The following is a 27,951-nucleotide window of genomic DNA, read 5'->3' as shown; positions in this document are numbered from 1 at the left end:
GTAGTACCTCCCTGGGCAGTTGCTGTCTACCAACCTACTACCACAGGATGGTAGTACCTCCCTGGGAGGTTGCTGTCTACCAACCTACTACCACAGGATGGTAGTACCTCCCTGGGTGGTTGCTGTCTACCAACCTACTACCTAGAAATTTAGAGACATGTAAATAAATCATCAATCTACATTTGGAGTACCAGTAGTAAGAACGTAGATCAACATTTAGATGGTTAAAGATTAATCATCAGTCTACTTTCTATTTTTTTAAGATATTGAATGTAGCATCTCGTTTTTTTTTTTCCTGTCAGTCAAAATTGACATATCCGTTATTATCAGCCTTCCTTCTGTAGTTATTTTTTAATTGTTGGGGAAGAAACACAGCTTTGGTCATAGTTATAATAATATAATATCTTTATTTCTACAAGGACATGTACAAGGTATACAAGTACATGTACAAGGTGTACAAGTACATGTACAAGGTATACAAGTACATGTACAAGGTGTACAAGTACATGTACAAGGTGTACAAGTACATGTACAAGGTATATAAGTACATGTACAAGGTATACAAGTACATGTACAAGGTATACAAGTACATGTACAAGGTATACAAGTACATGTACAAGGTATACAATACATGTACAAGGTATACAAGTACATGTACAAGGTATGCAAGTACATGTACAAGGTATACAAGTACATGTACAAGGTATACAAGTACATGTACAAAGTATACAAGTACATGTACAATATATACATGTATAAGGTATACAAGGACATGTACAAGGTATACAAGTACATGTACAAGGTATACAAGTACATGTACAAGGTATACAGACCATAGCTGACATCAGTGACATACTACTATATAGAAATCCACTTTTTATGCAGAGCATTTCCCACAAATTAGGTAGTTTTCTTCCAGGATGCGACCCACACCAGTCCCCTAACTCCAAGGTACCTATTTTTACTCATGGGTGAACATGGACAACATGTGTAAGACAACACGCCCAGCGTTTCCACCCTTGTTATGGTTAATCCTCTCCTCCCGTTCTACATGCCTTCACGGGCAGAAGAATATATCTCGTGAAAAACTGAAAATGGCATAAGAGATCAATATATCAACCTGTATTGTGTATAAAAATATTTCTTAGGTGTTTTTGTACTTCATAATAACAGTTATCTCCATGGGAAAGTGAAGAATGCTTCCTGTGTAAGCAATGAGTGTCGTAAGTGGTGACTGAAATACTGGGAGCAAGGGCCTAGTAACCCCTTCTTTTTTTTTTATTTATTTATTTATTATAAATTTGAGCACACATACAGAGGTACAAAAAAAAATACAGATAAGAGCAGCATGCCAAAGCCACTTATACTATGCATAGCATTACGGGCTGGCTTAAAATTAACTTAAGATTAACTAAGCAATGATGAAGTCAGTGATAAAATATTAATGTAAACAGATTACTATAAAGCACAAGTTAGATTCGGTTTTAGGTTTAACATTTATGTGATATAATTGTGAGAAACATTTAAGATATACAATTTATAAGGTTCAGTTATTCAGTATTTATTTGGTTTTGGGTGAGTAAGTGATCTTTGAGTAGAGACTTGAATTTATAAACAGGTAGTGTTTCTTTTATATTTACAGGTAATGAATTCCAGATTTTAGGGCCTTTTATGTGCATTGAGTTTTTGCATAGTGTGAGATGGACACAAGGAACATCAAAGAGTGATCTGTGCCTTGTGTTATGGCACAGATCACTCTTTGATGTTCCTCGTGTTCATCTCACACTATGCAAAAACTCAATGCATAAATTACTAAATGTAAAAACAAGGAACACTTTCTCCTTTTTTGAGTCTTCCTGCTTTCGTAGGAGATGGCCAGTGAGTTGAAAAAATCCTAATTATATTTATCTCTCATTAATTTCTTTTAGATTTAACTCCAGTGGACATTCGGCACGGTTGCAGAGTTACGGGCACCTCAGTTGACTGTACAGATAATGTCTACCATGATCCCCATGCTTGGAGGCTGAGCAAGGTTGCCATTGATCAACAGATCCGTAGACTGCGCCATCAACTCTTTGTCATGAAGGTGTGTACAAGGAAGTCTTAAAGCTTCTTCACATCTCCATAAAAAAACCATACCACAGGTGGAGTTAGAACCGTGATTAGAGTGTCTCAAAACTCCAGACCTTCTCGTTAGCCACTGGGCCAGCTAGCTTCAATAAAATTCATTCAACTTGGTATATTTCCTGTGGTATGGTTTGTTTGCAATCGTGTCATTACAGTTTCGTGAGTAACATCTCATTATGGGTCTTGAACTGATTCTTTAGGGCCACCACTTGTAACTGATCCCCACTCTTATGTCACCCCCACTTATGCTCTCTGTTTCCTATTGGTCAGCCATGCCTCGATCCTGGATGGAGCTTTTCCTCCTATACTATGAGCAGCCACATTCTTTAACCCATAAATGGTCCAAATGTATATATACTTTCTCTACCGTAGTGCCCCAACATTTTGAGAGAAAAAAAATCGTTTTTTTTTAATAGGAAAGGTTGGAGGGAGGGGGTAAAAAAGGTTTTGTGTGCGAGGGGCTTGGACTTCCAGCAGGCATGCGTGAGCGTGTTTGATAGGAGTGAATGGAGACAAATGGTTTTTAATACTTGACGTGCTGTTGGAGTGTGAGCAAAGTAACATTTATGAAGGGGTTCAGGGAAACCGGCAGGCCAGACTTGAGTCCTGGAGATGGGAAGTACAGTGCCTGCACTCTAAAGGACGGGTGTTAATGTTGCAGTTTAAAAACTGTAGTGTAAAGCACCCTTCTGGCAAGACAGTGATGGAGTGAATGATGGTGAAAGTTTTTCTTTTTCGGACCACCCTGCCTTGGTGGGAATCGGCCAGTGTGATAATAAAAAATAATATTTTTTAAAAAACATTCTTATACAGTAGACCCAAAAATTTTAAGCATTGCGGACTAAAGTCGTTTCTGGGACCCATGTGGGACTAGGGGCCCTAAAACTTAAGGTTCATTAGTTTTATAGTAGATCCGCTCCTACCTCCCTGGGCGGTCGCTGTCTACCAAACTTTCTCCGTTTTATTAAATCCGCTATGACTGACTGATAATTTTATTCCTATGGAGGTCAGGGTTATTAAGCACTAATTAGGTGGTAATGACTTATCCCTTGATTTCCAAAAAGGGATTGCAAAATAGGCATTCTAGCATGTTCTGGAGTGTTATAGTGAGTTCTGGAGTGTTATAGTGAGTTCTGGAGAGTTATGGTGAGTTCTGGAGTGTTATAGTGAGTTCTGGAGTGTTATAGTGAGTTCTGGAGTGTTATAGTGAGTTCTGGAGTGTTATAGTGAGTTCTGGAGTGTTATAGTGAGTTCTGGAGTGTTATAGTGAGTTCTGGAGTGTTATAGTGAGTTCTGGAGTGTTATAGTGAGTTCTGGAGTGTTATAGTGAGTTCTGGAGTGTTATAGTGAGTTCTGGAGTGTTATAGTGAGTTCTGGAGTGTTATGGTGAGTTCTGGAGTGTTATGGTGAGTTCTGGAGTGTTATAGTGAGTTCTGGAGTGTTATAGTGAGTTCTGGAGTGTTATAGTGAGTTCTGGAGTGTTATGGTGAGTTCTGGAGTGTTATGGTGAGTTCTGGAGTGTTATAGTGAGTTCTGGAGTGTTATAGTGAGTTCTGGAGTGTTATAGTGAGTTCTGGAGTGTTATGGTGAGTTCTGGAGTGTTATAGTGAGTTCTGGAGTGTTATAGTGAGTTCTGGAGTGTTATGGTGAGTTCTGGAGTGTTATAGTGAGTTCTGGAGTGTTATGGTGAGTTCTGGAGTGTTATGGTGAGTTCTGGAGTGTTATGGTGAGTTCTGGAGTGTTATGGTGAGTTCTGGAGTGTTATAGTGAGTTCTGGAGTGATATCTTGAGTTCTGGAGTGTTATGGTGAGTTCTGGAGTGTTATGGTGAGTTCTGGAGTGTTATGGTGAGTTCTGGAGTGATATCTTGAGTTCTGGAGTGTTATGGTGAGTTCTGGAGTGTTATGGTGAGTTCTGGAGTGTTATGGTGAGTTCTGGAGTGTTATAGTGAGTTCTGGAGTGATATCTTGAGTTCTGGAGTGTTATGGTGAGTTCTGGAGTGTTATGGTGAGTTCTGGAGTGTTATGGTGAGTTCTGGAGTGTTATGGTGAGTTCTGGAGTGTTATGGTGAGTTCTGGAGTGTTATGGTATTCTGGTGAGGTGAGTCTGGAGTGTTATGGTGAGTTCTGGAGTGTTATGGTGAGTTCTGGAGTGTTATGGTGAGTTCTGGAGTGTCTGGAGTGTTATGGTGAGTTCTGGAGTGTTATGGTGAGTTCTGGAGTGTTATGGTGAGTTCTGGAGTGTTATGGTGAGTTCTGGAGTGTTATGGTGAGTTCTGGAGTGTTATGGTGAGTTCTGGAGTGTTATGGTGAGTTCTGGAGTGTTATGGTGAGTTCTGGAGTGTTATGGTGAGTTCTGGAGTGTTATGGTGAGTTCTGGAGTGTTATGGTGAGTTCTGGAGTGTTATGGTGAGTTCTGGAGTGTTATGGTGAGTTCTGGAGTGATATCTTGAGTTCTGGAGTGTTATGGTGAGTTCTGGAGTGTTATGGTGAGTTCTGGAGTGTTATGGTGAGTTCTGGAGTGTTATGGTGAGTTCTGGAGTGATATCTTGAGTTCTGGAGTGATATCTTGAGTTCTGGAGTGTTATGGTGAGTTCTGGAGTGTTATGGTGAGTTCTGGAGTGTTATGGTGAGTTCTGGAGTGTTATAGTGAGTTCTGGAGTGATATCTTGAGTTCTGGAGTGTTATGGTGAGTTCTGGAGTGTTATGGTGAGTTCTGGAGTGTTATGGTGAGTTCTGGAGTGATATCTTGAGTTCTGGAGTGTTATGGTGAGTTCTGGAGTGTTATGGTGAGTTCTGGAGTGATATCTTGAGTTCTGGAGTGTTATGGTGAGTTCTGGAGTGTTATGGTGAGTTCTGGAGTGTTATGGTGAGTTCTGGAGTGATATCTTGAGTTCTGGAGTGTTATGGTGAGTTCTGGAGTGTTATGGTGAGTTCTGGAGTGATATCTTGAGTTCTGGAGTGTTATGGTGAGTTCTGGAGTGTTATGGTGAGTTCTGGAGTGATATCTTGAGTTCTGGAGTGATATCTTGAGTTCTGGAGTGTTATGGTGAGTTCTGGAGTGTTATGGTGAGTTCTGGAGTGATATCTTGAGTTCTGGAGTGATATCTTGAGTTCTGGAGTGTTATGGTGAGTTCTGGAGTGTTATGGTGAGTTCTGGAGTGATATCTTGAGTTCTGGAGTGTTATGGTGAGTTCTGGAGTGTTATGGTGAGTTCTGGAGTGTTATGGTGAGTTCTGGAGTGATATCTTGAGTTCTGGAGTGTTATGGTGAGTTCTGGAGTGTTATGGTGAGTTCTGGAGTGATATCTTGAGTTCTGGAGTGATATCTTGAGTTCTGGAGTGTTATGGTGAGTTCTGGAGTGTTATAGTGAGTTCTGGAGTGTTATGGTGAGTTCTGGAGTGTTATGGTGAGTTCTGGAGTGTTATGGTGAGTTCTGGAGTGTTATGGTGAGTTCTGGAGTGTTATGGTGAGTTCTGGAGTGTTATGGTGAGTTCTGGAGTGTTATGGTGAGTTCTGGAGTGTTATGGTGAGTTCTGGAGTGTTATGGTGAGTTCTGGAGTGATATCTTGAGTTCTGGAGTGTTATGGTGAGTTCTGGAGTGTTATGGTGAGTTCTGGAGTGTTATGGTGAGTTCTGGAGTGTTATAGTGAGTTCTGGAGTGTTATGGTGAGTTCTGGAGTGTTATGGTGAGTTCTGGAGTGTTATGGTGAGTTCTGGAGTGTTATGGTGAGTTCTGGAGTGTTATGGTGAGTTCTGGAGTGTTATGGTGAGTTCTGGAGTGTTATGGTGAGTTCTGGAGTGTTATGGTGAGTTCTGGAGTGTTATGGTGAGTTCTGGAGTGATATCTTGAGTTCTGGAGTGTTATGGTGAGTTCTGGAGTGTTATGGTGAGTTCTGGAGTGTTATGGTGAGTTCTGGAGTGTTATGGTGAGTTCTGGAGTGTTATGGTGAGTTCTGGAGTGTTATAGTGAGTTCTGGAGTGTTATAGTGAGTTCTGGAGTGTTATGGTGAGTTCTGGAGTGTTATGGTGAGTTCTGGAGTGTTATAGTGAGTTCTGGAGTGTTATAGTGAGTTCTGGAGTGTTATGGTGAGTTCTGGAGTGTTATGGTGAGTTCTGGAGTGTTATGGTGAGTTCTGGAGTGTTATAGTGAGTTCTGGAGTGTTATGGTGAGTTCTGGAGTGTTATGGTGAGTTCTGGAGTGTTATAGTGAGTTCTGGAGTGTTATAGTGAATTCTGGAGTGTTATAGTGAGTTCTGGAGTGTTATGGTGAGTTCTGGAGTGTTATGGTGAGTTCTGGAGTGTTATGGTGAGTTCTGGAGTGTTATGGTGAGTTCTGGAGTGTTATGGTGAGTTCTGGAGTGTTATGGTGAGTTCTGGAGTGTTATGGTGAGTTCTGGAGTGTTATGGTGAGTTCTGGAGTGTTATGGTGAGTTCTGGAGTGTTATGGTGAGTTCTGGAGTGTTATGGTGAGTTCTGGAGTGTTATGGTGAGTTCTGGAGTGTTATGGTGAGTTCTGGAGTGTTATGGTGAGTTCTGGAGTGTTATGGTGAGTTCTGGAGTGTTATGGTGAGTTCTGGAGTGTTAGAGTAAGTTCTTGAGTGCTCTAGTGTGTTTGAAGTGTTGTAGTGTGCTACTCCAATTTCCATCCAGCACTCTTTAAGGTAAGTAATATGTGTGCTATACGTATATACATATTTTAGGCCTGGCGCTGTCGCTTACTTATTATATGATAGAATAAACATGTTTTCAGACTTATATATGCATTTGAAAGTTAAAAAAGGCTATGTTTCACTTTACAGCAGCAGCCTAAAACCTGACCTCCTGTACAGCAGTAGCCCAGGGCCTAGCTTGTTCTATAAGCAGTGCCCTCCTGTACAGCAGTAGCCCAGGGCCTAGCTTGTTCTATAAGCAGGGCCCTCCTGTACAGCAGTAGCCCAGGGCCTAGCTTGCTCTATAAGCAGGGCCCTCCTGTACAGCAGTAGCCCAGGGCCTAGCTTGTTCTATAAGCAGGGCCCTCCTGTACAGCAGTAGCCCAGGACCTAGCTTGTTCTATAAGCAGGGCCCTCCTGTACAGCAGTAGCCCAGGACCTAGCTTGCTCTATAAGCAGGGCCCTCCTGTACAGCAGTAGCCCAGGACCTAGCTTGCTCTATAAGCAGGGCCCTCCTGTACAGCAGTAGCCCAGGACCTAGCTTGTTCTATAAGCAGTGCCCTCCTGTACAGCAGTAGCCCAGGGCCTAGCTTGCTCTATAAGCAGGGCCCTCCTGTACAGCAGTAGCCCAGGGCCTAGCTTGTTCTATAAGCAGGGCCCTCCTGTACAGCAGTAGCCCAGGGCCTAGCTTGTTCTATAAGCAGGGCCCTCCTGTACAGCAGTAGCCCAGGGCCTAGCTTGTTCTATAAGCAGGGCCCTCCTGTACAGCAGTAGCCCACGGCCTAGCTTGTTCTATAAGCAGGGCCCTCCTGTACAGCAGTAGCCCAGGGCCTAGCTTGCTCTATAAGCAGGGCCCTCCTGTACAGCAGTAGCCCAGGACCTAGCTTGTTCTATAAGCAGGGCCCTCCTGTACAGCAGTAGCCCACGGCCTAGCTTGTTCTATAAGCAGGGCCCTCCTGTACAGCAGTAGCCCAGGGCCTAGCTTGTTCTATAAGCAGGGCCCTCCTGTACAGCAGTAGCCCAGGGCCTAGCTTGTTCTATAAGCAGGGCCCTCCTGTACAGCAGTAGCCCAGGGCCTAGCTTGCTCTATAAGCAGGGCCCTCCTGTACAGCAGTAGCCCAGGGCCTAGCTTGTTCTATAAGCAGGGCCCTCCTGTACAGCAGTAGCCCAGGACCTAGCTTGTTCTATAAGCAGGGCCCTCCTGTACAGCAGTAGCCCAGGACCTAGCTTGCTCTATAAGCAGGGCCCTCCTGTACAGCAGTAGCCCAGGACCTAGCTTGTTCTATAAGCAGTGCCCTCCTGTACAGCAGTAGCCCAGGGCCTAGCTTGCTCTATAAGCAGGGCCCTCCTGTACAGCAGTAGCCCAGGGCCTAGCTTGTTCTATAAGCAGGGCCCTCCTGTACAGCAGTAGCCCAGGGCCTAGCTTGTTCTATAAGCAGGGCCCTCCTGTACAGCAGTAGCCCAGGGCCTAGCTTGTTCTATAAGCAGGGCCCTCCTGTACAGCAGTAGCCCACGGCCTAGCTTGTTCTATAAGCAGGGCCCTCCTGTACAGCAGTAGCCCAGGGCCTAGCTTGTTCTATAAGCAGGGCCCTCCTGTACAGCAGTAGCCCAGGGCCTAGCTTGTTCTATAAGCAGGGCCCTCCTGTACAGCAGTAGCCCAGGGCCTAGCTTGTTCTATAAGCAGGGCCCTCCTGTACAGCAGTAGCCCAGGGCCTAGCTTGTTCTATAAGCAGGGCCCTCCTGTACAGCAGTAGCCCAGGGCCTAGCTTGTTCTATAAGCAGGGCCCTCCTGTACAGCAGTAGCCCAGGGCCTAGCTTGTTCTATAAGCAGGGCCCTCCTGTACAGCAGTAGCCCACGGCCTAGCTTGTTCTATAAGCAGGGCCCTCCTGTACAGCAGTAGCCCACGGCCTAGCTTGTTCTATAAGCAGGGCCCTCCTGTACAGCAGTAGCCCAGGGCCTAGCTTGTTCTATAAGCAGGGCCCTCCTGTACAGCAGTAGCCCAGGGCCTAGCTTGTTCTATAAGCAGGGCCCTCCTGTACAGCAGTAGCCCACGGCCTAGCTTGTTCTATAAGCAGGGCCCTCCTGTACAGCAGTAGCCCACGGCCTAGCTTGTTCTATAAGCAGGGCCCTCCTGTACAGCAGTAGCCCAGGGCCTAGCTTGTTCTATAAGCAGGGCCCTCCTGTACAGCAGTAGCCCAGGGCCTAGCTTGTTCTATAAGCAGGGCCCTCCTGTACAGCAGTAGCCCACGGCCTAGCTTGTTCTATAAGCAGGGCCCTCCTGTACAGCAGTAGCCCAGGGCCTAGCTTGTTCTATAAGCAGGGCCCTCCTGTACAGCAGTAGCCCAGGGCCTAGCTTGTTCTATAAGCAGGGCCCTCCTGTACAGCAGTAGCCCAGGGCCTAGCTTGTTCTATAAGCAGGGCCCTCCTGTACAGCAGTAGCCCAGGGCCTAACTTGCTCTATAAGCAGTGCCCTCCTGTACAGCAGTAGCCCAGGGCCTAGCTTGTTCTATAAGCAGGGCCCTCCTGTACAGCAGTAGCCCAGGGCCTAACTTGCTCTATAAGCAGGGCCCTCCTGTACAGCAGTAGCCCAGGGCCTAGCTTGTTCTATAAGCAGGGCCCTCCTGTACAGCAGTAGCCCAGGGCCTAGCTTGTTCTATAAGCAGGGCCCTCCTGTACAGCAGTAGCCCAGGGCCTAACTTGCTCTATAAGCAGTGCCCTCCTGTACAGCAGTAGCCCAGGGCCTAGCTTGTTCTATAAGCAGGGCCCTCCTGTACAGCAGTAGCCCAGGGCCTAGCTTGTTCTATAAGCAGGGCCCTCCTGTACAGCAGTAGCCCAGGGCCTAGCTTGTTCTATAAGCAGGGCCCTCCTGTACAGCAGTAGCCCAGGGCCTAACTTGCTCTATAAGCAGTGCCCTCCTGTACAGCAGTAGCCCAGGGCCTAACTTGCTCTATAACCAGTGCCCTCCTGTACAGCAGTAGCCCAGGGCCTAGCTTGTTCTATAAGCAGGGCCCTCCTGTACAGCAGTAGCCCAGGGCCTAACTTGTTCTATAAGCAGGGCCCTCCTGTACAGCAGTAGCCCAGGACCTAACTTGCTCTATAAGCAGGGCCCTCCTGTACAGCAGTAGCCCAGGACCTAAATTGTTCTATAAGCAGGGCCCTCCTGTACAGCAGTAGCCCAGAACCTAACTTGTTCTATAAGCAGGGCCCTCCTGTACAGCAGTAGCCCAGGGCCTAACTTGCTCTATAAGCAGGGCCCTCCTGTACAGCAGTAGCCCAGGACGTAAATTGTTCTATAAGCAGGGCCCTCCTGTACAGCAGTAGCCCAGGACCTAACTTGTTCTATAAGCAGGGCCCTCCTGTACAGCAGTAGCCCAGGGCCTAACTTGCTCTATAAGCAGGGCCCTCCTGTACAGCAGTAGCCCAGGGCCTAACTTGTTCTATAAGCAGGGCCCTCCTGTATAGCAGTAGCCCAGGACCCAACTTGTTCTATAAGCAGGGCCCTCCTGTACAGCAGTAGCCCAGGGCCTAACTTGCTCTATAAGCAGGGCCCTCCTGTACAGCAGTAGCCCAGGGCCTAACTTGTTCTATAAGCAGGGCCCTCCCGTACAGCAGTAGCCCAGGACCTAACTTGTTCTATAAGCACGGCCCTCCTGTACAGCAGTAGCCCAGGGCCTAACTTGCTCTATCAGCAGGGCCCTCCTGTACAGCAGTAGCCCAGGGCCTAACTTGCTCTATAAGCAGGGCCCTCCTGTACAGCAGTAGCCCAGGACCTAACTTGCTCTATAAGCAGGGCCCTCCTGTACAGCAGTAGCCCAGGGCCTAACTTGCTCTATAAGCAGGGCCCTCCTGTACAGCAGTAGCCCAGGGCCTAACTTGCTCTATAAGCAGGGCCCTCCTGTACAGCAGTAGCCCAGGACCTAACTTGTTCTATAAGCAGGGCCCTCCCGTACAGCAGTAGCTCAGGGCCTAACTTGCTCTATAAGCAGGGCCCTCCTGTACAGCAGTAGCCCAGGGCCTAACTTGCTCTATAAGCAGGGCCCTCCTGTACAGCAGTAGCCCAGGGCCTAACTTGCTCTATAAGCAGGGCCCTCCTGTACAGCAGTAGCCCAGGACCTAACTTGCTCTATAAGCAGGGCCCTTATGTACAGCAGTAGCCCAGGGCCTAACTTGCTCTATAAGCAGGGCCCTCCTGTACAGCAGTAGCCCAGGGCCTAACTTGCTCTATAAGCAGGGCCCTCCTGTACAGCAGTAGCCCAGGACCTAACTTGTTCTATAAGCAGGGCCCTCCTGTACAGCAGTAGCCCAGGGCCTAACTTGCTCTATAAGCAGGGCCCTCCTGTACAGCAGTAGCCCAGGGCCTAGCTTGTTCTATAAGCAGGGCCCTCCTGTACAGCAGTAGCCCAGGACCTAACTTGCTCTATAAGCAGGGCCCTCCTGTACAGCAGTAGCCCAGGACCTAACTTGCTCTATAAGCAGGACCCTCCTGCACAGCAGTAGCCCAGGACCTAACTTGCTCTATAAGCAGGGCCCTCCTGTACAGCAGTAGCCCAGGACCTAACTTGCTCTATAAGCAGGGCCCTCCTGTACAGCAGTAGCCCAGGGCCTAACTTGCTCTATAAGCAGTGCCCTCCTGTACAGCAGTAGCCCAGGGCCTAGCTTGTTCTATAAGCAGGGCCCTCCTGTACAGCAGTAGCCCAGGGCCTAGCTTGTTCTATAAGCAGGGCCCTCCTGTACAGCAGTAGCCCAGGGCCTAGCTTGTTCTATAAGCAGGGCCCTCCTGTACAGCAGTAGACCAGGGCCTAACTTGCTCTATAAGCAGTGCCCTCCTGTACAGCAGTAGCCCAGGGCCTAACTTGCTCTATAAGCAGTGCCCTCCTGTACAGCAGTAGCCCAGGGCCTAGATTGTTCTATAAGCAGGGCCCTCCTGTACAGCAGTAGCCCAGGGCCTAACTTGCTCTATAAGCAGGGCCCTCCTGTACAGCAGTAGCCCAGGGCCTAACTTGCTCTATAAGCAGGGCCCTCCTGTACAGCAGTAGCCCAGGGCCTAACTTGTTCTATAAGCAGGGCCCTCCTGTATAGCAGTAGCCCAGGACCTAACTTGCTCTATAAGCAGGGCCCTCCTGTACAGCAGTAGCCCAGGACCTAAATTGTTCTATAAGCAGGGCCCTCCTGTACAGCAGTAGCCCAGGACCTAACTTGTTCTATAAGCAGGGCCCTCCTGTACAGCAGTAGCCCAGGGCCTAACTTGCTCTATAAGCAGGGCCCTCCTGTACAGCAGTAGCCCTGGACGTAAATTGTTCTATAAGCAGGGCCCTCCTGTACAGCAGTAGCACAGGACCTAACTTGTTCTATAAGCAGGGCCCTCCTGTACAGCAGTAGCCCAGGGCCTAACTTGCTCTATAAGCAGGGCCCTCCTGTACAGCAGTAGCCCAGGGCCTAACTTGTTCTATAAGCAGGGCCCTCCTGTATAGCAGTAGCCCAGGACCCAACTTGTTCTATAAGCAGGGCCCTCCTGTACAGCAGTAGCCCAGGGCCTAACTTGCTCTATAAGCAGGGCCCTCCTGTACAGCAGTAGCCCAGGGCCTAACTTGTTCTATAAGCAGGGCCCTCCTGTACAGCAGTAGCCCAGGACCTAACTTGTTCTATAAGCAGGGCCCTCCTGTACAGCAGTAGCCCAGGGCCTAACTTGCTCTATCAGCAGGGCCCTCCTGTACAGCAGTAGCCCAGGGCCTAACTTGCTCTATAAGCAGGGCCCTCCTGTACAGCAGTAGCCCAGGACCTAACTTGCTCTATAAGCAGGGCCCTCCTGTACAGCAGTAGCCCAGGGCCTAACTTGCTCTATAAGCAGGGCCCTCCTGTACAGCAGTAGCCCAGGGCCTAACTTGCTCTATAAGCAGGGCCCTCCTGTACAGCAGTAGCCCAGGACCTAACTTGTTCTATAAGCAGGGCCCTCCCGTACAGCAGTAGCCCAGGGCCTAACTTGCCCTATAAGCAGGGCCCTCCTGTACAGCAGTAGCCCAGGGCCTAACTTGCTCTATAAGCAGGGCTTTCCTGTACAGCAGTAGCCCAGGACCTAACTTGTTCTATAAGCAGGGCCCTCCTGTACAGCAGTAGCCCAGGGCCTAACTTGCTCTATAAGCAGGGCCCTCCTGTACAGCAGTAGCCCAGGGCCTAACTTGCTCTATAAGCAGGGCCCTCCTGTACAGCAGTAGCCCAGGACCTAACTTGCTCTATAAGCAGGGCCCTCCTGTACAGCAGTAGCCCAGGGCCTAACTTGCTCTATAAGCAGGGCCCTCCTGTACAGCAGTAGCCCAGGACCTAACTTGTTCTATAAGCAGGGCCCTCCTGTACAGCAGTAGCCCAGGGCCTAACTTGTTCTATAAGCAGGGCCCTCCTGTACAGCAGTAGCCCAGGGCCTAGCTTGTTCTATAAGCAGGGCCCTCCTGTACAGCAGTAGCCCAGGGCCTAACTTGCTCTATAAGCAGGGCCTTCCTGTACAGCAGTAGCCCAGGGCCTAGCTTGTTCTATAAGCAGGGCCCTCCTGTACAGCAGTAGCCCAGGACCTAACTTGCTCTATAAGCAGGGCCCTCCTGTACAGCAGTAGCCCAGGACCTAACTTGCTCTATAAGCAGGGCCCTCCTGTACAGCAGTAGCCCAGGACCTAACTTGCTCTATAAGCAGGGCCCTCCTGTACAGCAGTAGCCCAGGACCTAACTTGCTCTATAAGCAGGGCCCTCCTGTACAGCAGTAGCCCAGGACCTAGCTTGCTCTATAAGCAGGGCCCTCCTGTACAGCAGTAGCCCAGGACCTAACTTGCTCTATAAGCAGGGCCCTCCTGTACAGCAGTAGCCCAGGACCTAACTTGCTCTATAAGCAGGACCCTCCTGCACAGCAGTAGCCCAGGACCTAACTTGCTCTATAAGCAGGGCCCTCCTGTACAGCAGTAGCCCAGGACCTAACTTGCTCTATAAGCAGGGCCCTCCTGTACAGCAGTAGCCCAGGGCCTAACTTGCTCTATAAGCAGGGCCCTCCTGTACAGCAGTAGCCCAGGGCCTAACTTGCTCTATAAGCAGGGCCCTCCTGTACAGCAGTAGCCCAGGGCCTAACTTGCTCTATAAGCAGGGCCCTCCTGTACAGCAGTAGCCCAGGACCTAAATTGTTCTATAAGCAGGGCCCTCCTGTACAGCAGTAGCCCAGGACCTAACTTGTTCTATAAGCAGGGCCCTCCTGTACAGCAGTAGCCCAGGACCTAAATTGTTCTATAAGCAGGGCCCTCCTGTACAGCAGTAGCCTAGGGCGTAACTTGTTCTATAAGCAGGGCTCTCCTGTACAGCAGTAGCCCAGGACCTAACTTGCTCTATAAGCAGGGCCCTCCTGTACAGCAGTAGCCCAGGACCTAACTTGCTCTATAAGCAGGGCCCTCCTGTACAGCAGTAGCCCAGGACCTAACTTGCTCTATAAGCAGGGCCCTCCTGTACAGCAGTAGCCCAGGACCTAACTTGCTCTATAAGCAGGGCCCTCCTGTACAGCAGTAGCCCAGGACCTAACTTGCTCTATATACAGGGCCCTCCTGTACAGCAGTAGCCCAGGGCCTAACTTGCTCTATAAGCAGGGCCCTCCTGTACAGCAGTAGCCCAGGACCTAACTTGTTCTATAAGCAGGGCCCTCCTGTACAGCAGTATCCCAGGACCTAACTTGCTCTATATACAGGGCCCTCCTGTACAGCAGTAGCCCAGGGCCTAACTTGCTCTATAAGCAGGGCCCTCCTGTACAGCAGTAGCTCAGGACCTAACTTGCTCTATAAGCAGGGCCCTCCTGTACAGCAGTAGCCCAGGACCTAACTTGCTCTATAAGCAGGGCCCTCCTGTACAGCAGTAGCCCAGGGCCTATCTTGCTCTATAAGCAGGGCCCTCCTGTACAGCAGTAGCCCAGGGCCTAACTTGGTCTATAAGCAGGGCCCTCCTGTACAGCAGTAGCCCAGGGCCTAACTTGCTCTATAAGCAGGGCCCTCCTGTACAGCAGTAGCCCAGGACCTAAATTGTTCTATAAGCAGGGCCCTCCTGTACAGCAGTAGCCCAGGACCTAACTTGTTCTATAAGCAGGGCCCTCCTGTACAGCAGTAGCCCAGGACCTAAATTGTTCTATAAGCAGGGCCCTCCTGTACAGTAGTAGCCTAGGGCGTAACTTGTTCTATAAGCAGGGCTCTCCTGTACAGCAGTAGCCCAGGACCTAACTTGCTCTATAAGCAGGGCCCTCCTGTACAGCAGTAGCCCAGGACCTAACTTGCTCTATAAGCAGGGCCCTCCTGTACAGCAGTAGCCCAGGACCTAACTTGCTCTATAAGCAGGGCCCTCCTGTACAGCAGTAGCCCAGGGCCTAACTTGCTCTATAAGCAGGGCCCTCCTGTACAGCAGTAGCCCAGGACCTAAATTGTTCTATAAGCAGGGCCCTCCTGTACAGCAGTAGCCCAGGACCTAACTTGTTCTATAAGCAGGGCCCTCCTGTACAGCAGTAGCCCAGGACCTAAATTGTTCTATAAGCAGGGCCCTCCTGTACAGCAGTAGCCCAGGACCTAAATTGTTCTATAAGCAGGGCCCTCCTGTACAGCAGTAGCCCAGGACCTAACTTGTTCTATAAGCAGGGCCCTCCTGTACAGCAGTAGCCCAGGACCTAAATTGTTCTATAAGCAGGGCCCTCCTGTACAGCAGTAGCCTAGGGCGTAACTTGTTCTATAAGCAGGGCTCTCCTGTACAGCAGTAGCCCAGGACCTAACTTGCTCTATAAGCAGGGCCCTCCTGTACAGCAGTAGCCCAGGACCTAACTTGCTCTATAAGCAGGGCCCTCCTGTACAGCAGTAGCCCAGGACCTAACTTGCTCTATAAGCAGGGCCCTCCTGTACAGCAGTAGCCCAGGACCTAACTTGCTCTATAAGCAGGGCCCTCCTGTACAGCAGTAGCCCAGGACCTAACTTGCTCTATATACAGGGCCCTCCTGTACAGCAGTAGCCCAGGGCCTAACTTGCTCTATAAGCAGGGCCCTCCTGTACAGCAGTAGCCCAGGACCTAACTTGTTCTATAAGCAGGGCCCTCCTGTACAGCAGTATCCCAGGACCTAACTTGCTCTATATACAGGGCCCTCCTGTACAGCAGTAGCCCAGGGCCTAACTTGCTCTATAAGCAGGGCCCTCCTGTACAGCAGTAGCTCAGGACCTAACTTGCTCTATAAGCAGGGCCCTCCTGTACAGCAGTAGCCCAGGACCTAACTTGCTCTATAAGCAGGGCCCTCCTGTACAGCAGTAGCCCAGGGCCTATCTTGCTCTATAAGCAGGGCCCTCCTGTACAGCAGTAGCCCAGGGCCTAACTTGGTCTATAAGCAGGGCCCTCCTGTACAGCAGTAGCCCAGGGCCTAACTTGCTCTATAAGCAGGGCCCTCCTGTACAGCAGTAGCCCAGGACCTAAATTGTTCTATAAGCAGGGCCCTCCTGTACAGCAGTAGCCCAGGACCTAACTTGTTCTATAAGCAGGGCCCTCCTGTACAGCAGTAGCCCAGGACCTAAATTGTTCTATAAGCAGGGCCCTCCTGTACAGTAGTAGCCTAGGGCGTAACTTGTTCTATAAGCAGGGCTCTCCTGTACAGCAGTAGCCCAGGACCTAACTTGCTCTATAAGCAGGGCCCTCCTGTACAGCAGTAGCCCAGGACCTAACTTGCTCTATAAGCAGGGCCCTCCTGTACAGCAGTAGCCCAGGACCTAACTTGCTCTATAAGCAGGGCCCTCCTGTACAGCAGTAGCCCAGGGCCTAACTTGCTCTATAAGCAGGGCCCTCCTGTACAGCAGTAGCCCAGGACCTAAATTGTTCTATAAGCAGGGCCCTCCTGTACAGCAGTAGCCCAGGACCTAACTTGTTCTATAAGCAGGGCCCTCCTGTACAGCAGTAGCCCAGGACCTAAATTGTTCTATAAGCAGGGCCCTCCTGTACAGCAGTAGCCTAGGGCATAACTTGTTCTATAAGCAGGGCTCTCCTGTACAGCAGTAGCCCAGGACCTAACTTGCTCTATAAGCAGGGCCCTCCTGTACAGCAGTAGCCCAGGACCTAACTTGCTCTATAAGCAGGGCCCTCCTGTACAGCAGTAGCCCAGGACCTAACTTGCTCTATAAGCAGGGCCCTCCTGTACAGCAGTAGCCCACGGCCTAGCTTGTTCTATAAGCAGGGCCCTCCTGTACAGCAGTAGCCCAGGACCTAACTTGCTCTATAAGCAGGGCCCTCCTGTACAGCAGTAGCCCAGGGCCTAACTTGCTCTATAAGCAGGGCCCTCCTGTACAGCAGTAGCCCAGGGCCTAACTTGCTCTATAAGCAGGGCCCTCCTGTACAGCAGTAGCCCAGGGCCTAACTTGCTCTATAAGCAGGGCCCTCCTGTACAGCAGTAGCCCAGGGCCTAACTTGTTCTATAAGCAGGGCCCTCCTGTACAGCAGTATCCCAGGACCTAACTTGCTCTATATACAGGGCCCTCCTGTACAGCAGTAGCCCAGGGCCTAACTTGCTCTATAAGCAGGGCCCTCCTGTACAGCAGTAGCCCAGGACCTAACTTGCTCTATAAGCAGGGCCCTCCTGTACAGCAGTAGCCCAGGACCTAACTTGCTCTATAAGCAGGGCCCTCCTGTACAGCAGTAGCCCAGGGCCTAACTTGCTCTATAAGCAGGGCCCTCCTGTACAGCAGTAGCCCAGGGCCTAACTTGGTCTATAAGCAGGGCCCTCCTGTACAGCAGTAGCCCAGGACCTAACTTGTTCTATAAGCAGGGCCCTCCTGTACAGCAGTAGCCCAGGGCCTAACTTGCTCTATAAGCAGGGCCCTCCTGTACAGCAGTAGCCCAGGACGTAAATTGTTCTATAAGCAGGGCCCTCCTGTACAGCAGTAGCCCAGGACCTAACTTGTTCTATAAGCAGGGCCCTCCTGTACAGCAGTAGCCCAGGGCCTAACTTGCTCTATAAGCAGGGCCCTCCTGTACAGCAGTAGCCCAGGGCCTAACTTGTTCTATAAGCAGGGCCCTCCTGTATAGCAGTAGCCCAGGACACAACTTGTTCTATAAGCAGGGCCCTCCTGTACAGCAGTAGCCCAGGGCCTAACTTGCTCTATAAGCAGGGCCCTCCTGTACAGCAGTAGCCCAGGGCCTAACTTGTTCTATAAGCAGGGCCCTCCCGTACAGCAGTAGCCCAGGACCTAACTTGTTCTATAAGCATACAGGGCCCTCCTGTACAGCAGCAGCCTAGGAGCGTAACTTGTCCCATAAGCAGGGCCTCCTGTACAGCAGTAGCCCAGACCTAACTTGCTTCATAAGAAAATGCCTCTGCACAGCAGCAGCCCAGGACTCAATCCTTGCTCCCATAAGCAGGGCCTCCTGCATGCAGCTCAGACCTAACTTGCTCTCACAAGTAGGGCCTCTCCTTGTAGCAGCAGCAGCCCAGGACCTAACTTGCACCTATAAGCAGGGCCTCCCAGCAGCAGTAGCCTGGTGACCTAACTTCTTGCTCTATATACAGGGCCCCTCCTGTACAGCAGTAGCTCCAGGGCCTAACTTGTTTAGTGCTAGTAATAGCCTCCTGGGTACAGCAGTAGCCCAGGATCAACTCTTGTTCTATAAGCAGGGCCCTCCCCAAAACAGCAGTATCCCAGACCTAACTTGCTCTATATACAGGGCCCTCCTGTACAGCAGCAGCCCAGGGGCCTCCAACTTGCTCAGGGCCCTCCTGTACAGCAGTAGCCCAGGGCCTAACTTGCTCTATCAGCAGGGCCCTCCTGTACAGCAGTAGCCCAGGGCCTAACTTGCTCTATAAGCAGGGCCCTCCTGTACAGCAGTAGCCCAGGGCCTAACTTGCTCTATAAGCAGGGCCCTCCTGTACAGCAGTAGCCCAGGACCTAACTTGCTCTATAAGCAGGGCCCTCCTGTACAGCAGTAGCCCAGGGCCTAACTTGCTCTATAAGCAGGGCCCTCCTGTACAGCAGTAGCCCAGGGCCTAACTTGCTCTATAAGCAGGGCCCTCCTGTACAGCAGTAGCCCAGGACCTAACTTGTTCTATAAGCAGGGCCCTCCTGTACAGCAGTAGCTCAGGGCCTAACTTGCTCTATAAGCAGGGCCCTCCTGTACAGCAGTAGCCCAGGGCCTAACTTGCTCTATAAGCAGGGCCCTCCTGTACAGCAGTAGCCCAGGGCCTAACTTGTTCTATAAGCAGGGCCCTCCTGTACTCTAGCTTGTTCTATAAGCAGGGCCCTCCTGTACAGCAGTAGCCCAGGACCTAACTTGCTCTATAAGCAGGGCCCTCCTGTACAGCAGTAGCCCAGGACCTAACTTGCTCTATAAGCAGGGCCCTCCTGTACAGCAGTAGCCCAGGGCCTAACTTGCTCTATAAGCAGGGCCCTCCTGTACAGCAGTAGCCCAGGACCTAACTTGCTCTATAAGCAGGGCCCTCCTGTACAGCAGTAGCCCAGGACCTAACTTGCTCTATAAGCAGGGCCCTCCTGTACAGCAGTAGCCCAGGACCTAGCTTGCTCTATAAGCAGGGCCCTCCTGTACAGCAGTAGCCCAGGACCTAACTTGCTCTATAAGCAGGGCCCTCCTGTACAGCAGTAGCCCAGGACCTAACTTGCTCTATAAGCAGGACCCTCCTGCACAGCAGTAGCCCAGGACCTAACTTGCTCTATAAGCAGGGCCCTCCTGTACAGCAGTAGCCCAGGACCTAACTTGCTCTATAAGCAGGGCCCTCCTGTACAGCAGTAGCCCAGGGCCTAACTTGCTCTATAAGCAGGGCCCTCCTGTACAGCAGTAGCCCAGGGCCTAACTTGCTCTATAAGCAGGGCCCTCCTGTACAGCAGTAGCCCAGGGCCTAACTTGTTCTATAAGCAGGGCCCTCCTGTACAGCAGTAGCCCAGGGCCTAGCTTGTTCTATAAGCAGGGCCCTCCTGTACAGCAGTAGACCAGGGCCTAACTTGCTCTATAAGCAGTGCCCTCCTGTACAGCAGTAGCCCAGGGCCTAACTTGCTCTATAAGCAGTGCCCTCCTGTACAGCAGTAGCCCAGGGCCTAGCTTGTTCTATAAGCAGGGCCCTCCTGTACAGCAGTAGCCCAGGGCCTAACTTGCTCTATAAGCAGGGCCCTCCTGTACAGCAGTAGCCCAGGGCCTAACTTGCTCTATAAGCAGGGCCCTCCTGTACAGCAGTAGCCCAGGGCCTAACTTGTTCTATAAGCAGGGCCCTCCTGTATAGCAGTAGCCCAGGACCTAACTTGCTCTATAAGCAGGGCCCTCCTGTACAGCAGTAGCCCAGGACCTAAATTGTTCTATAAGCAGGGCCCTCCTGTACAGCAGTAGCCCAGGACCTAACTTGTTCTATAAGCAGGGCCCTCCTGTACAGCAGTAGCCCAGGGCCTAACTTGCTCTATAAGCAGGGCCCTCCTGTACAGCAGTAGCCCTGGACGTAAATTGTTCTATAAGCAGGGCCCTCCTGTACAGCAGTAGCACAGGACCTAACTTGTTCTATAAGCAGGGCCCTCCTGTACAGCAGTAGCCCAGGGCCTAACTTGCTCTATAAGCAGGGCCCTCCTGTACAGCAGTAGCCCAGGGCCTAACTTGTTCTATAAGCAGGGCCCTCCTGTATAGCAGTAGCCCAGGACCCAACTTGTTCTATAAGCAGGGCCCTCCTGTACAGCAGTAGCCCAGGGCCTAACTTGCTCTATAAGCAGGGCCCTCCTGTACAGCAGTAGCCCAGGGCCTAACTTGTTCTATAAGCAGGGCCCTCCTGTACAGCAGTAGCCCAGGACCTAACTTGTTCTATAAGCAGGGCCCTCCTGTACAGCAGTAGCCCAGGGCCTAACTTGCTCTATCAGCAGGGCCCTCCTGTACAGCAGTAGCCCAGGGCCTAACTTGCTCTATAAGCAGGGCCCTCCTGTACAGCAGTAGCCCAGGACCTAACTTGCTCTATAAGCAGGGCCCTCCTGTACAGCAGTAGCCCAGGGCCTAACTTGCTCTATAAGCAGGGCCCTCCTGTACAGCAGTAGCCCAGGGCCTAACTTGCTCTATAAGCAGGGCCCTCCTGTACAGCAGTAGCCCAGGACCTAACTTGTTCTATAAGCAGGGCCCTCCTGTACAGCAGTAGCCCAGGGCCTAACTTGCTCTATAAGCAGGGCCCTCCTGTACAGCAGTAGCCCAGGGCCTAACTTGCTCTATAAGCAGGGCTTTCCTGTACAGCAGTAGCCCAGGACCTAACTTGTTCTATAAGCAGGGCCCTCCTGTACAGCAGTAGCCCAGGGCCTAACTTGCTCTATAAGCAGGGCCCTCCTGTACAGCAGTAGCCCAGGGCCTAACTTGCTCTATAAGCAGGGCCCTCCTGTACAGCAGTAGCCCAGGACCTAACTTGCTCTATAAGCAGGGCCCTCCTGTACAGCAGTAGCCCAGGGCCTAAGCAGTTGCTCTATAAGCAGGGCCCTCCTGTACAGCAGTAGCCCAGGACCTAACTTGTTCTATAAGCAGGGCCCTACTGTACAGCAGTAGCCCAGGGCCTAACTTGTTCTATAAGCAGGGCCCTCCTGTACAGCAGTAGCCCAGGGCCTAGCTTGTTCTATAAGCAGGGCCCTCCTGTACAGCAGTAGCCCAGGGCCTAACTTGCTCTATAAGCAGGGCCTTCCTGTACAGCAGTAGCCCAGGGCCTAGCTTGTTCTATAAGCAGGGCCCTCCTGTACAGCAGTAGCCCAGGACCTAACTTGCTCTATAAGCAGGGCCCTCCTGTACAGCAGTAGCCCAGGACCTAACTTGCTCTATAAGCAGGGCCCTCCTGTACAGCAGTAGCCCAGGACCTAACTTGCTCTATAAGCAGGGCCCTCCTGTACAGCAGTAGCCCAGGACCTAACTTGCTCTATAAGCAGGGCCCTCCTGTACAGCAGTAGCCCAGGACCTAGCTTGCTCTATAAGCAGGGCCCTCCTGTACAGCAGTAGCCCAGGACCTAACTTGCTCTATAAGCAGGGCCCTCCTGTACAGCAGTAGCCCAGGACCTAACTTGCTCTATAAGCAGGACCCTCCTGCCCAGTAGCCTAACTTGCTCTATAAGCAGCACAGTAGCCCAGGACCTAACTTGCTCTATAAGCAGGGCCCTCCTGTACAGCAGTAGCCCAGGGCCTAACTTGCTCTATAAGCAGGGCCCTCCTGTACAGCAGTAGCCCAGGGCCTAACTTGCTCTATAAGCAGGGCCCTCCTGTACAGCAGTAGCCCAGGACGTAAATTGTTCTATAAGCAGGGCCCTCCTGTACAGCAGTAGCCCAGGACCTAACTTGTTCTATAAGCAGGGCCCTCCTGTACAGCAGTAGCCCAGGGCCTAACTTGCTCTATAAGCAGGGCCCTCCTGTACAGCAGTAGCCCAGGGCCTAACTTGTTCTATAAGCAGGGCCCTCCTGTATAGCAGTAGCCCAGGACACAACTTGTTCTATAAGCAGGGCCCTCCTGTACAGCAGTAGCCCAGGGCCTAACTTGCTCTATAAGCAGGGCCCTCCTGTACAGCAGTAGCCCAGGGCCTAACTTGTTCTATAAGCAGGGCCCTCCCGTACAGCAGTAGCCCAGGACCTAACTTGTTCTATAAGCAGGGCCCTCCTGTACAGAAGTAGCCCAGGGCCTAACTTGCTCTATCAGCAGGGCCCTCCTGTACAGCAGTAGCCCAGGGCCTAACTTGCTCTATAAGCAGGGCCCTCCTGTACAGCAGTAGCCCAGGACCTAACTTGCTCTATAAGCAGGGCCCTCCTGTACAGCAGTAGCCCAGGGCCTAACTTGCTCTATAAGCAGGGCCCTCCTGTACAGCAGTAGCCCAAAGCCTAACTTGCTCTATAAGCAGGGCCCTCCTGTACAGCAGTAGCCCAGGACCTAACTTGTTCTATAAGCAGGGCCCTCCCGTACAGCAGTAGCTCAGGGCCTAACTTGCTCTATAAGCAGGGCCCTCCTGTACAGCAGTAGCCCAGGGCCTAACTTGCTCTATAAGCAGGGCCCTCCTGTACAGCAGTAGCCCAGGGCCTAACTTGCTCTATAAGCAGGGCCCTCCTGTACAGCAGTAGCCCAGGACCTAACTTGCTCTATAAGCAGGGCCCTCCTGTACAGCAGTAGCCCAGGGCCTAACTTGCTCTATAAGCAGGGCCCTCCTGTACAGCAGTAGCCCAGGGCCTAACTTGCTCTATAAGCAGGGCCCTCCTGTACAGCAGTAGCCCAGGACCTAACTTGTTCTATAAGCAGGGCCCTCCTGTACAGCAGTAGCCCAGGGCCTAACTTGCTCTATAAGCAGGGCCCTCCTGTACAGCAGTAGCCCAGGGCCTAGCTTGTTCTATAAGCAGGGCCCTCCTGTACAGCAGTAGCCCAGGACCTAACTTGCTCTATAAGCAGGGCCCTCCTGTACAGCAGTAGCCCAGGACCTAACTTGCTCTATAAGCAGGACCCTCCTGCACAGCAGTAGCCCAGGACCTAACTTGCTCTATAAGCAGGGCCCTCCTGTACAGCAGTAGCCCAGGACCTAACTTGCTCTATAAGCAGGGCCCTCCTGTACAGCAGTAGCCCAGGGCCTAACTTGCTCTATAAGCAGTGCCCTCCTGTACAGCAGTAGCCCAGGGCCTAGCTTGTTCTATAAGCAGGGCCCTCCTGTACAGCAGTAGCCCAGGGCCTAGCTTGTTCTATAAGCAGAGCCCTCCTGTACAGCAGTAGCCCAGGGCCTAGCTTGTTCTATAAGCAGGGCCCTCCTGTACAGCAGTAGACCAGGGCCTAACTTGCTCTATAAGCAGTGCCCTCCTGTACAGCAGTAGCCCAGGGCCTAACTTGCTCTATAAGCAGTGCCCTCCTGTACAGCAGTAGCCCAGGGCCTAGCTTGTTCTATAAGCAGGGCCCTCCTGTACAGCAGTAGCCCAGGGCCTAACTTGCTCTATAAGCAGGGCCCTCCTGTACAGCAGTAGCCCAGGGCCTAACTTGCTCTATAAGCAGGGCCCTCCTGTACAGCAGTAGCCCAGGGCCTAACTTGTTCTATAAGCAGGGCCCTCCTGTATAGCAGTAGCCCAGGACCTAACTTGCTCTATAAGCAGGGCCCTCCTGTACAGCAGTAGCCCAGGACCTAAATTGTTCTATAAGCAGGGCCCTCCTGTACAGCAGTAGCCCAGGACCTAACTTGTTCTATAAGCAGGGCCCTCCTGTACAGCAGTAGCCCAGGGCCTAACTTGCTCTATAAGCAGGGCCCTCCTGTACAGCAGTAGCCCTGGACGTAAATTGTTCTATAAGCAGGGCCCTCCTGTACAGCAGTAGCACAGGACCTAACTTGTTCTATAAGCAGGGCCCTCCTGTACAGCAGTAGCCCAGGGCCTAACTTGCTCTATAAGCAGGGCCCTCCTGTACAGCAGTAGCCCAGGGCCTAACTTGTTCTATAAGCAGGGCCCTCCTGTATAGCAGTAGCCCAGGACCCAACTTGTTCTATAAGCAGGGCCCTCCTGTACAGCAGTAGCCCAGGGCCTAACTTGCTCTATAAGCAGGGCCCTCCTGTACAGCAGTAGCCCAGGGCCTAACTTGTTCTATAAGCAGGGCCCTCCTGTACAGCAGTAGCCCAGGACCTAACTTGTTCTATAAGCAGGGCCCTCCTGTACAGCAGTAGCCCAGGGCCTAACTTGCTCTATCAGCAGGGCCCTCCTGTACAGCAGTAGCCCAGGGCCTAACTTGCTCTATAAGCAGGGCCCTCCTGTACAGCAGTAGCCCAGGACCTAACTTGCTCTATAAGCAGGGCCCTCCTGTACAGCAGTAGCCCAGGGCCTAACTTGCTCTATAAGCAGGGCCCTCCTGTACAGCAGTAGCCCAGGGCCTAACTTGCTCTATAAGCAGGGCCCTCCTGTACAGCAGTAGCCCAGGACCTAACTTGTTCTATAAGCAGGGCCCTCCCGTACAGCAGTAGCCCAGGGCCTAACTTGCTCTATAAGCAGGGCCCTCCTGTACAGCAGTAGCCCAGGGCCTAACTTGCTCTATAAGCAGGGCTTTCCTGTACAGCAGTAGCCCAGGACCTAACTTGTTCTATAAGCAGGGCCCTCCTGTACAGCAGTAGCCCAGGGCCTAACTTGCTCTATAAGCAGGGCCCTCCTGTACAGCAGTAGCCCAGGGCCTAACTTGCTCTATAAGCAGGGCCCTCCTGTACAGCAGTAGCCCAGGACCTAACTTGCTCTATAAGCAGGGCCCTCCTGTACAGCAGTAGCCCAGGGCCTAACTTGCTCTATAAGCAGGGCCCTCCTGTACAGCAGTAGCCCAGGGCCTAACTTGCTCTATAAGCAGGGCCCTCCTGTACAGCAGTAGCCAAGGACCTAACTTGTTCTATAAGCAGGGCCCTCCTGTACAGCAGTAGCCCAGGGCCTAACTTGTTCTATAAGCAGGGCCCTCCTGTACAGCAGTAGCCCAGGGCCTAGCTTGTTCTATAAGCAGGGCCCTCCTGTACAGCAGTAGCCCAGGGCCTAACTTGCTCTATAAGCAGGGCCTTCCTGTACAGCAGTAGCCCAGGGCCTAGCTTGTTCTATAAGCAGGGCCCTCCTGTACAGCAGTAGCCCAGGACCTAACTTGCTCTATAAGCAGGGCCCTCCTGTACAGCAGTAGCCCAGGACCTAACTTGCTCTATAAGCAGGGCCCTCCTGTACAGCAGTAGCCCAGGACCTAACTTGCTCTATAAGCAGGGCCCTCCTGTACAGCAGTAGCCCAGGACCTAACTTGCTCTATAAGCAGGGCCCTCCTGTACAGCAGTAGCCCAGGACCTAGCTTGCTCTATAAGCAGGGCCCTCCTGTACAGCAGTAGCCCAGGACCTAACTTGCTCTATAAGCAGGGCCCTCCTGTACAGCAGTAGCCCAGGACCTAACTTGCTCTATAAGCAGGACCCTCCTGCACAGCAGTAGCCCAGGACCTAACTTGCTCTATAAGCAGGGCCCTCCTGTACAGCAGTAGCCCAGGACCTAACTTGCTCTATAAGCAGGGCCCTCCTGTACAGCAGTAGCCCAGGGCCTAACTTGCTCTATAAGCAGGGCCCTCCTGTACAGCAGTAGCCCAGGGCCTAACTTGCTCTATAAGCAGGGCCCTCCTGTACAGCAGTAGCCCAGGGCCTAACTTGCTCTATAAGCAGGGCCCTCCTGTACAGCAGTAGCCCAGGACCTAAATTGTTCTATAAGCAGGGCCCTCCTGTACAGCAGTAGCCCAGGACCTAACTTGTTCTATAAGCAGGGCCCTCCTGTACAGCAGTAGCCCAGGACCTAAATTGTTCTATAAGCAGTGCCCTCCTGTACAGCAGTAGCCTAGGGCGTAATTTGTTCTATAAGCAGGGCTCTCCTGTACAGCAGTAGCCCAGGACCTAACTTGCTCTATAAGCAGGGCCCTCCTGTACAGCAGTAGCCCAGGACCTAACTTGCTCTATAAGCAGGGCCCTCCTGTACAGCAGTAGCCCAGGACCTAACTTGCTCTATAAGCAGGGCCCTCCTGTACAGCAGTAGCCCAGGACCTAACTTGCTCTATAAGCAGGGCCCTCCTGTACAGCAGTAGCCCAGGACCTAACTTGCTCTATATACAGGGCCCTCCTGTACAGCAGTAGCCCAGGGCCTAACTTGCTCTATAAGCAGGGCCCTCCTGTACAGCAGTAGCCCAGGACCTAACTTGTTCTAGAAGCAGGGCCCTCCTGTACAGCAGTATCCCAGGACCTAACTTGCTCTATATACAGGGCCCTCCTGTACAGCAGTAGCCCAGGGCCTAACTTGCTCTATAAGCAGGGCCCTCCTGTACAGCAGTAGCCCAGGACCTAACTTGCTCTATAAGCAGGGCCCTCCTGTACAGCAGTAGCCCAGGACCTAACTTGCTCTATAAGCAGGGCCCTCCTGTACAACAGTAGCCCAGGGCCTAACTTGCTCTATAAGCAGGGCTCTCCTGTACAGCAGTAGCCCAGGGCCTAACTTGGTCTATAAGCAGGGCCCTCCTGTACAGCAGTAGCCCAGGGCCTTACTTGCTCTATAAGCAGGGCCCTCCTGTACAGCAGTAGCCCAGGACCTAAATTGTTCTATAAGCAGGGCCCTCCTGTACAGCAGTAGCCCAGGACCTAACTTGTTCTATAAGCAGGGCCCTCCTGTACAGCAGTAGCCCAGGACCTAAATTGTTCTATAAGCAGGGCCCTCCTGTACAGTAGTAGCCTAGGGCGTAACTTGTTCTATAAGCAGGGCTCTCCTGTACAGCAGTAGCCCAGGACCTAACTTGCTCTATAAGCAGGGCCCTCCTGTACAGCAGTAGCCCAGGACCTAACTTGCTCTATAAGCAGGGCCCTCCTGTACAGCAGTAGCCCAGGACCTAACTTGCTCTATAAGCAGGGCCCTCCTGTACAGCAGTAGCCCAGGGCCTAACTTGCTCTATAAGCAGGGCCCTCCTGTACAGCAGTAGCCCAGGACCTAAATTGTTCTATAAGCAGGGCCCTCCTGTACAGCAGTAGCCCAGGACCTAACTTGTTCTATAAGCAGGGCCCTCCTGTACAGCAGTAGCCCAGGACCTAAATTGTTCTATAAGCAGGGCCCTCCTGTACAGCAGTAGCCTAGGGCGTAACTTGTTCTATAAGCAGGGCTCTCCTGTACAGCAGTAGCCCAGGACCTAACTTGCTCTATAAGCAGGGCCCTCCTGTACAGCAGTAGCCCAGGACCTAACTTGCTCTATAAGCAGGGCCCTCCTGTACAGCAGTAGCCCAGGACCTAACTTGCTCTATAAGCAGGGCCCTCCTGTACAGCAGTAGCCCACGGCCTAGCTTGTTCTATAAGCAGGGCCCTCCTGTACAGCAGTAGCCCAGGACCTAACTTGCTCTATAAGCAGGGCCCTCCTGTACAGCAGTAGCCCAGGGCCTAACTTGCTCTATAAGCAGGGCCCTCCTGTACAGCAGTAGCCCAGGGCCTAACTTGCTCTATAAGCAGGGCCCTCCTGTACAGCAGTAGCCCAGGGCCTAACTTGCTCTATAAGCAGGGCCCTCCTGTACAGCAGTAGCCCAGGGCCTAACTTGTTCTATAAGCAGGGCCCTCCTGTACAGCAGTATCCCAGGACCTAACTTGCTCTATATACAGGGCCCTCCTGTACAGCAGTAGCCCAGGGCCTAACTTGCTCTATAAGCAGGGCCCTCCTGTAC

At 51.6% G+C, this 27,951-nt stretch overlaps 1 protein-coding gene across 1 annotated transcript in view; it reads left to right on the top strand.

Moving 5' to 3' along the window:
* The window catches only part of LOC128697134 (trichohyalin), a 130,186-nt gene that overhangs the window by 32,665 nt on the left and 69,570 nt on the right, over positions 1-27,951 (top strand). The window contains exon 4 of the mRNA XM_070104231.1: positions 1,929-2,086. Within this exon, the coding sequence (XP_069960332.1) occupies positions 1,929-2,086 (158 nt within the window). The remainder of the gene's footprint in view (positions 1-1,928; positions 2,087-27,951) is intronic.

This window comes from Cherax quadricarinatus, chromosome 89 (assembly GCF_038502225.1).
Source record: "Cherax quadricarinatus isolate ZL_2023a chromosome 89, ASM3850222v1, whole genome shotgun sequence".
NCBI lineage: Eukaryota > Metazoa > Arthropoda > Malacostraca > Decapoda > Parastacidae > Cherax > Cherax quadricarinatus.
The sequence above is the reverse complement of the archived record's forward strand: the minus strand, read 5'-3'. Positions and strand labels throughout refer to the sequence as shown.